Source organism: Siniperca chuatsi, linkage group LG13 (genome assembly GCF_020085105.1).
Source record: "Siniperca chuatsi isolate FFG_IHB_CAS linkage group LG13, ASM2008510v1, whole genome shotgun sequence".
Lineage (NCBI taxonomy): Eukaryota > Metazoa > Chordata > Actinopteri > Centrarchiformes > Sinipercidae > Siniperca > Siniperca chuatsi.
The window spans coordinates 24,359,800-24,369,883 of record NC_058054.1 but is presented as its reverse complement, the minus strand read 5'-3'; the positions used below and the strand labels follow the sequence as shown (position 1 = coordinate 24,369,883).

The following is a 10,084-nucleotide window of genomic DNA, read 5'->3' as shown; positions in this document are numbered from 1 at the left end:
TGGTCCCCTGTCATCCAACATTGCTAACTCTTGCAGAACCCTCTGCATTATCTTTGATAACCACCTCAATTTCGACCAGCATATTAACTCTGTGGTCCAATCATGTTTTTTTTCCAATTAAGAAGAATTTCAAAAATCAGGTCATTTTTATCTGCCAAGAACTTTGAAACAGTAATTCATGAATTAATTTCATCCTGGTTAGTTTACTGCAATGCATTCTTATTGCCTCACACAACAAAACCTCAAAGAATGCCGCAGCCAGACTCATAACCAGGTCCATAACCAGGAGAGAACACATCTCACCGGTTTTTAAAATCACTTCATTGGCTCCCAGTCAGTCTTAGGATAGCTTTAAACATTTTAAAGCTCCAGAATATATAGCTGACCTTCTGACCCCCTACGACCTTAAATGCAACCTGAGATCCTCTGCTAGGTCATTCCTGGCCATTCCTGGGTCAAACCTTAAAACTAAAGGTGAGCGGGCCTTTTCAGTTAGGGCCCCTCAGTTGTGGATTGACCTGCCGGAGGAGATCAGGGAAGCTAACTCATTGTCTTCTTCTAAGTCACTTTTTGGAACTCACTGTTTTAGACTTGCTTTTTATTGATTTTTACTGTTTGTTTTATCTTTTGTTGTATGTTATCATAATATTTTAATAACTGTTTGCTTATTGTCTCTTAATTACATGTGAAGTGCTTTGGAATTTGTTTTGAAAAGCGTTATATAAATAAAGGTATCATTATTATTATTATTGTTATTATATGTCCACCAGGACATTCCAATTATTTAAAAAAATTTCATTGACATTTAAAGTGAGGCTATGTAGCTGTTGAATGAAGGAACAACAAATTCTGCTTCCTACAACTGATAAGTTGAATTCAAAAGCAATAAAACGCACTCTTGCTTTATTCAGTGCACTCAGGGGTTTAGCTGCTACAGCCTTACTTCAGAATCAGAAATCAGAAATACTTTATTGATCCCCGTAGGGAAACTCTTTGTAAATAGGGAAACTCTTTGTTGATCTGTACTTGATCTGTACTTATACTCTTTACTTAGAGTATGGTGTTTATAAAGAGGACAGTCTAGACCTGCTCTGTATGACAAGTGTCAGTGACAACTTCTCTTATGATTTGGCACTCTATAAATAAAATTGAATTGAATCTGGTATGACTAGTGGCTAATGTTAGCAAACTTTCCACAAAAATGTATGTGTTACTGAGTTAGCTCACTGACTACATGACTCTACTTATGGGACTGTTACACTATCTTTCAGCATTTGCCATTATTCTGTAATTGTCTTTCGTTGCCACAGTGGACAGTGTTCAGCAAAAGTTACAAAGGCTCGCTTAAAAAAAACAAAATAGGGAGAAGGTTACAAGTTCAATTTAATCGTATATCAAACCAAGTTATAGTATAGTAAAAAAAACAGCGCATTATTTTAGTGTGCTTTAAGCACGACTTTGTAAGTTTTGCTGAACAGCAGACAGTGTGACCACAAGTGGTATTACGAAATAACGCATTTCATTGTCTTTAGGTTCCTAACATTCTTGATTTAGGTGCTTTAAAGACATCATCATTAGGCAACCTGGCTGTTGTTTAACAGTAGCAAAAGTAGAGTTTCAGAGCAATACCCAAACTTAGCTAGCATTAGCCACCATAAGCTACTGGTCACAGCTTATGGTCTGGCCAAGCAAGGATGTATAGCAGCAAAACTACTGAGCGTATTGACTCATTTTATTGCTTATAAATTCAACTTTTCATTTGTAAAAGGAATATCATGTTGTTTCTTCTTTTAAAAGTTACATAGTCTCACTTTAATGTGTGAAACTCATGCCAAGCATGCCATCAGAGTGGCACAGAGTTGCATCCATGTTTAAATAACACATTCAAGTATTTGCAAATTGATTTACAGTCCAACTTGACAAGTATGTAACATCTCTGATTCTAAAAATGCATTAAAAGGATTTCACTGGAGTTGATCTTGTTGATGAATGTTGCAACTTGAAGATATGAAATGTTGATTAAATATTTCTCATTGTCAAAAGGAACCCCTTATGATACTTCTGTTCATACTCTGCATACCCTATTTTCATTGATTAGATTTTTTTTTAAGTTCATGGAAGTGCACTAGAAAATCTCAGATCCTGGACACAAAAAAATCTAATTTCATTGTAAGGCTTTGTAGACCAAAAAACTGCAGAAACTTAAGTGGGGTCTTCATATCTGCTGGGTAGATTTCAACATAAACTGCAAATTAAAAACAAAACTCGCGAATAACATTTATAGGTTTAGATGGATATACAGGGAAGGACACTGAGTCACCACATTAAAAAAAAACACAAAATAAGACATTTATTCAGTGAGCACCAGTCAGTCAGTACAACAGTCAGTAATTTTTTCTCAGAAGCTCAAGTTTTGTTTGAACAGTAACATCAGAATCACACATCAGGAAAACTTTAAAAATCAAAACATTTCAAACGGTGTGCGCCTTTCAGCCAGAACACTGGAACTACATATCAATCAACTCTTGGTGAGAGAAAATCATTTAGGGTGAGTCACACAAAATCTACCTCTACAGAGTAAAAAACATTTGGACAATAACGACACATATATACTGTATATACATGTTCCAACTCACTAGATTTTCACACTTTGTCCTGCTACTGTATAAATTAATAAACTCATACATCGAGTTTAAACTCTAATACTAATGCTAAAGCACTGGTGTTAACGTGGAGACTAGTTCAAATCACTTTATTGCAAGCAGCAGGTCTAAAGTTCAGCAGAAAACCAGAAAAAATTCTGATTTGGACTTGAATTTATAAAGACAATCAATCTTTAATACTGGATTATGGGATGCCAATTAGCTGGTGAGTTAATCATTTTTCAGCAGGGGGCGCAATACTGCGATTACAAATTAAGCTTTCAATATTATCTGTGTATTCTCTCCTACATTATACCTTGGTTCATTCATTTTTATTTAAATCTTGCACAACTAATCTCTTTAATATTTGTTTCTTATCTGTAGATTCAACAATTAGAGAGAAGATCTTAGTGGTAAAATGTTTTTGGTAAAATCCAGCCAGTTTTTTTTTTTTTTGTTTTTTTTTTGGCTTTTCAGTGGCCTGAAAAATAAAATGGAGGAAACAGAAGTGATGCTGTGACTGGCTGACTTTGCTAGGAGGAAGTCATTTACATACAGTGTATTTACATCTAAAATATGACAGTGAGAAATGGATGATGTCTGACATTAGAGGGTAACACTCACTCAAATAAAAAGTCTGACAAAAGAAACATCTCATTACATGTGTACAGTATACCATATGTTTTCCTAATATTCACAATGTGCTCATACCTAAAAGCTAAGGCTGGTGATATTCCATATTTTTCTTATTGTCAACAAATCTCATTTAAAGACCAAAAACAACAATGAATCGATCCTACTAACAAGTGTTGTGTGTGTATCAAAGCCTGATATATCTCTTATTCCTCTGTGCCATAGAGCTCCATTTTTGTCTAAAAACTATTAACAACACCTTGATGAGTCACACATTACCACGAACATACACACTGCGGTTTATTTTAATCCCACACACACCGTCCTGCTGCCTAAAATACTCACTAAAGTACCAAATGTGGATTAATCCACAGCTGAAAATAGTCCCCAACAAATGTCCTCCTGTTTGAGTGACGTCTTCATTAGCAACCAGTGGTCTTGGGGCTAAGAGACGGACTAACACATTGGTTGGTTTTCATCATGGGGTTTGTCGACAGTAACAGAAATATAGAATGTTGCCAGCCTTATCTGCAGTGTAAATATAGCCTGTATCTTCACAAGTCTTTGAAAACAGCTAGCTTTGATAAACAAGACCTAAACTACAACACTGTCATGTTCAGAATTGAGGTTGAAATTTGTAAATGGACCATGTTTACCCAAAATTCTGTTCCATAAAAATAAAAAATAAATCCCAAGAATTCACAATAGTATTGATAAAGACTATGTTGTTTCCCTGCAAAGGAAATTGGAAGTTTTAGCCCATTTACTACAAATCATAAATCATACTGTATATTTTACATCACAATGAACCATTTTTGCAAACCATGCTGTTGTATTTAATCAAATGTAATGCACTTTTTTTTTTACTGTTCTAAACAGCCATTGGTTTTCATACCTTTCCCTATATGAAAATCATTTGGCAGATTTGTTTAAGGTGTTTAATCCATCGCAGTGAATATCAAGTCGACATTACTTTTGTCAGAATGTGTTTTTGTTGTCTGTTAAGTGTTTCAGTTCTACTGATATCTTCCACTTCAACAACACATACAGTAAATCGCAATGTCCTGTGTGATGACATGCTGTGCCGGTAAATGTTCATAGTGAATATAAATCATTTCAATCTAGACAGGGATGGATGCGTCAAGTGTCGGATTACATATTGGCACTAAAGATGAAACTAAACAAAATGAGAGGAACTCACATGCGTGTGCTTGTTGCCTTCATTTTTCTGTGCTTGAGTGTAGGCGCCTGCTTCCGCATGTTAACGTGTGTGTATTTATGTTTGCATGTATCAACACAAGTGCCTTTTGTCTATGTACTTGAATGTAATTTCTATGCAGTGATATGTCATCATAATGTGTGTATGTGCCTGTATGTGTCTCCCATTCAAATTAAAATGTATGTGCACTGTCACATTTTCTACTCTGCACTTTCAGCATTCCTGCATGTGTGTTTGTGTGAGTGTGTGCTTCCTCTGTCTTTAGGTCCTCCTTTGATGTGTGTTCCCCACATATGTGTTCTCTATACACAGCACAATGTAGTGGTTGGAGCAGGAGCGGGTGTGTTGTCCTAGCAGTCGTCCTGTCTGCAGCAGCGCAGCCTGGCCCGTCACCGCAATGTCAGCCGTCCTCCATGCCTCGCAGTAGTTAGTGGTCAGACGGATGCCCAAAGCACTGGAGCCATGCCATACCAACTTCTCTGGCCTGGGGGAAGAGGGAGAGAGACGTAATGAGTGGTGTTTACACGGGCTGCCACTGTTCTGAATCAGTCAGGAGAGGGAAGAAAGGATGAGAGCTGGGGGGATTTGATTGAAAGAAGGAACAATTGATAAATCCAGGATGTGAAGTGTGGAGCCGTGGCCCCTCCTGCTTCCCCAGTAACACTGTTGCTGCAGAACCTGGCCCACACCCATGTTATCAAGACCCGACTGAACCTAACTGGTGCTACCAAATTTGAGATCAAAACCCAAGATCTGAAGCTATATTTTTTTCTTTATGTCATCCATTACTGACCGTTAGCTTGTCAGGCTAATGCAACACATTGGCTACACTCACTACTACTGCTGTCTCTTTCCCTCTCCTCGTCTCTTGGGCATTGTGTACCTACTTACCACACGCATGGAGGCAGATGATTGGTTCATCAATTTGGATGATCGCTTTTCATTTCCCTCCACACAAATACTTTCCCTTACTTGCTCACGCACACACACTCTCTCACTCACCATGTTGAGTCAGTCATCACGTTGCCTCCGTCAAAGGAGTAGATGGGTGTGGACGGATTAAATGTGCCTCCATTCCCAGAGAAGATGGACATCCAACTACTGAACAACACTTCACCCTGAAAGGAGAGGAGAGATGGAAAATACTGAACTTTAATCTCAAAAGAAGAAGTGAACAGTAAACATCTCTATTATGATTGCTGAGTGTAACTTTAAACCTGTTGTAACACAGTGGGTGACATTGCTTAACCCCACCTTAAACTTATCAAAGGTCAGAAATACTGTGTAAGAATCATGACTGAGGAAAACAGCGAACACAACAGTGAAACACATCATTGCCTGCATCCATTTTTATGAAGATGAATCTGTATTATCTTATCAATAAAACTGTACATTTTCTCCTCACCTTGAGATTAACCACGGGCATGTCAGTGCGGTCCGCCTTCCTCACGATGGTTGCCAGGTCCTGAAGGTGTGAGGACAGGAAGGCCCTGTAGGTGGCTGTCAGCCCTATGGAGCGCGCCTGCTGGTAGCACTGGAAGTCTGCCCCCCGGATGCCACGCATATCCCCTTTCAGCGGGGCGTTCAATGCTACCAGATGGAGCTAGAAAACACAAAAAACACAGAGCTGACTTGGTCCAAATCTGACACCTTATTGTTTACAGACCTGGCATCAGTCAGGTGTGCCAGAGTTAGGTTGGTGTTGGGCCAAGTAAGTTTGGCTACCTGGATCTGGTAAAGAGTTTATGATGTACTGTATGTGTGCATGTATGTATGCGTCGGTAGGTGTGTAAGAGTGTACATGTGTTTGTAACACTCACCCCAGGTACAGCGTTGAAGGTCTGTGGTAGAATATTATAGCTAGGCTGATATCCTCTACTGCCCTCTTGAAGCTCCTATCCAACAAAAAACATGAATTAGTATGTTTAAAGTATGTTTATTTTAAAGTTTTTTTTTTAAGAGTTCTAAATGTAAGGATATGTTTAAAAGAGATTTCTGCATTACTGTAGACAGTTTTAGATCACGACTGGTCCTGGTCTTATCAAGTTTGATATTGTGTGTTAATCACAGTTTCCTGCTGTGGCTCTTCTGTCAGTGTATGTACAGTGTGTGTGTGTGTGTGGACATGTATTACTCATGCTGTGGGGACATAAATCTTTTTACCCAATCACATTGTGGGGACTCGACTTCCTTTTGGGGACAAAACGCAAGTCCTCATAATATAAATCATTCAATTTTAGGGTGATGACTTGATTTAAGGTTAGGGTAAGATTAGCTTTAGGTTAAGGTTAGGTTAAAAGAGAGGCGGTCTACAGCCTGAGGGTTTAGCTTGTGGTACACAGGCACGGGTAAAATAATAAAATAATAATAAATAATAAAAACATCCTTATCGAGATCTTAATTCAAAAGGGAAATGTGTAAAATGATATTATTAGAGGAGGTATAAAATAACCAGGCACTGGTTATGGTTAGGGTTAGGGTAAGTCTCCAGGAAATGAATGTAAGTCAATGTAATGTCCTCTGAAGTGATGGAAACATGACTGTGTGTGTGTGTGTGTGTGTGTGAGAACCTGGCTGTGGCTCCTATGTGGGCTGCTCCATTCTCCAGGTCTGCTGAGGCCCTGAGACTCTGCTGAGGAGGAAGGTCCATTATGGATCAACTCTCCGAGCTGAAAGGACACACACATACGGAATCTGGTTAAGAGCTATGATCCCACGTTGACTTCACCAGTCAAATCCACTGTCACTAGGTTAAAAGGCAGACACAAATGTGACATGGAGACCATCTTCTCTTACTGCTGTGCAATATCCACCATTTCATAATCATCACTTAAGCTACACTTGACAGTACATGCACTATTACTTATTACTTATATTACTACATAGTATTATTATACCGTACATACTTATCATCAACCGGTAAATCCACTTTGTACTTTACACTTATTTTAATTTTATACTTATATCCACTTTGTACTTAATTTATCTTGCCTGTATTATAGTGTATTATATTTTGATTTGCTTAGTACTTCTATTCCTGTGTGCATTGTTGTGATAGTGAGCAGCTGTAACAAAAGAGTTTCCCCTCGGGGATCAATAATGTATTTCTGATTCTGATTCTGATCTAAGTTACTGTACTGTAGGTCAGACTCAAAATTAGGAATAGCTCTTTATATTCAGAGCTTGTAAAACTTGTGAATTATGTCTCAGGTGGTATTTTTGACATATTTTATCTTCTATAAAAGACATTCATATTATATGTTTGTACACTGATAATAAATGACATATGATAAAGACCAAACATACACATATCCGAACACACAATACACACCTGGATCATGCGCCAGCCGTTGCGTGCTCTGAAGTACAGCTCCCCTCCCCTCTCTGACACGTAGGCCAAGGTTCCCTCTGCAGCCCGCTGAGTCTCTCTGCTCAGAGCATGGATCGTCTTATAGGTGGTCACCTGAATATATGCAACATCACAGCATCATACTAGCATTATTTACTAGCAAGAGTAATTTTATCAATTTCTTTCCACTACAAATACATTTGCTCTGGACATTTCTCACAAGTGTCAATATTAAAGCAAATCATGGTAGAATAAAGCAGATAAGCCTCAGCCTCAGAACATAATTTAATGTTACTATATACTGTATATTTCTTGTAGTGTACAAGACAGCCCTAGACAAGTGAAACTACAGCAGATCAGGGGAAAAGTGCCTTGCTCAGTGGCAGGTATCTCACCGGGTTGGCATATCCTGGAGATCCTGGTGGGCCGGGAGGACCAGGAGGGCCGGGGATACTGACAGCTGATGATAACACATCAGAAATACGTTTAACAGATACACCAGTCACCCACATGTGTATACATGAGGTCTATAACTTTTGGTCTATAACTTGCATGGGTATAAGCTGAAGTCTCCACCTCACACACATACCTGATCCATATGCAGGTGCAGGTCCTGGGGGTCCAGCAGGGCCAGGAGGCCCACGGGGACCAGGTCGTCCAAACCCTGGGGCTCCAGGCTGGCCCGCAGAACCAACAGGTCCTGGAGGACCCACGATGGACTCACCTTTTGGACCCTACAAAAACATATAAACAGACTAATTCATCTGGTAATTCCTCATTGCATTTGCAAGTGCTGGTTCATTCGAGCTGAACATTTTCACTCTCTGGTACATGTAATCTCAAAGATATTCAACAGCAGTAAACTCCCAACATTAGAAAAGTCGGGGATCTGCTGTGATCAGCAGCATTAATTACAATTATTCATTCCAATACCTAAATAATGACTAACTAATTGGAATAGTATTTCAGTATTAGAACTCACCACAAGTCCTGACCTTCCAGGCAGTCCTGGAGGACCAGGCAGACCAGAGTCACCCTTCTCTCCCTTCTGACCTTGGTATCCCTGATCACCTCTAGCACCCTGGGAGATCCACAAAAAAAGAAACAAATGTAGATCAAAGATCAACCACACACCATTTAAAAATAAGTTCAGGAGTACAGAGAAGCTTATTTCATTGTCAATAGTCCTTTTTTAGATTTTTTTCTCTCAAACTGTATATACCTTTTTGTTTATAAAATCACAGCCTCACCCATGTTAGCAAGAGGGAATGAGAATGAAATTATTATTAAATTAATATTAACTCTCGGTTAGCTTTTGGTCTCCACCAACTCCTGAGGGAAATATCTGGCTCTTTAGATGCTAAATGCTCCACTATGTTCACCAGCTAGTCGTTCACTTTGTCTGCATATCGTTTGCTCCCGGACAGGTAGCGTACAGTGGTTTATAGCTGAAAGAAGCTGCCTACTGCTGGAAATTAAGTTAATAAGAGCGGTGAGAGTGAACCAAAACAGTAAAGGTGAGGGCCAGAAACCCAAAACAACGAGCTGAAAGACACTAAAATGCCCTGAGGGGAACTGCAGAGTGAGGTAATAATTCCCTGTGGGTTTGTCACTACTAGTGTCCCCCTTCACATAACACATAGTCATTTGATCCATTGTTCATATAAAATATTTATCAGTGCACCTTTAACATGACATGAATCCTCACTCCTGGATAATTTGTTGATAAAAAAAAGAGCAAAGCCTTTAATCTAGGATGTTGGTGGTGTGTTTTTTAATCTGGAAACTGGACTGATGCTCTTTCATTTGCCTTTTGCTCTGACCCTGTTGGCATTAGACCTTTAGCGTATAATAAATCAGTACTCACCACAATTCCATCTGGAAACCCAGGTGCTGAGAAGAAAAAATTATATGCTATAAATGATACAAGTTCCTACAGTCATTTACCATTAAAAAAATGTGTTTTTAAGCAAATGAGTTTAAACCAAATGGGGACCTAGGTATTAGGTGAAAGAGCAAGTCAATGGCAGTAAATGAGACATGTCTGTTGTAAAGGTCTTACCAGGTGTGCCTGGCTCTCCAGGTATTCCCACATCTCCTTTGTCTCCTTTAGCTCCGACTGAATCTCCCCCTGACTCCTACACACACACACACACACACACACAGAGGCACACATTAACATTACATGGACACCAGCACATTTGTGACAGCAGACATGTGCACAAAAAGTCAACACAAATG

At 39.1% G+C, this 10,084-nt stretch overlaps 1 protein-coding gene across 6 annotated transcripts in view; it reads right to left on the bottom strand.

The window, feature by feature from the left end:
- Nucleotides 1-2,324: 2,324 nt before the first annotated feature.
- Nucleotides 2,325-10,084, bottom strand: part of col15a1b (collagen, type XV, alpha 1b) — a 61,471-nt gene continuing 53,711 nt past the window's right edge. For all 6 annotated transcript variants that reach the window (XM_044219835.1, XM_044219832.1, XM_044219830.1 and 3 more), the window contains 11 exons: nucleotides 9,906-9,981; nucleotides 9,711-9,736; nucleotides 8,826-8,924; nucleotides 8,433-8,577; nucleotides 8,239-8,303; nucleotides 7,826-7,957; nucleotides 7,065-7,163; nucleotides 6,315-6,389; nucleotides 5,900-6,097; nucleotides 5,497-5,612; nucleotides 2,325-4,978 (listed from right to left, as the gene is read on the bottom strand). In XM_044219835.1, the coding sequence (XP_044075770.1) occupies nucleotides 4,756-4,978; nucleotides 5,497-5,612; nucleotides 5,900-6,097; nucleotides 6,315-6,389; nucleotides 7,065-7,163; nucleotides 7,826-7,957; nucleotides 8,239-8,303; nucleotides 8,433-8,577; nucleotides 8,826-8,924; nucleotides 9,711-9,736; nucleotides 9,906-9,981 (1,254 nt within the window). In that variant the 3' untranslated portion in view covers nucleotides 2,325-4,755. The remainder of the gene's footprint in view (nucleotides 4,979-5,496; nucleotides 5,613-5,899; nucleotides 6,098-6,314; nucleotides 6,390-7,064; nucleotides 7,164-7,825; nucleotides 7,958-8,238; nucleotides 8,304-8,432; nucleotides 8,578-8,825; nucleotides 8,925-9,710; nucleotides 9,737-9,905; nucleotides 9,982-10,084) is intronic.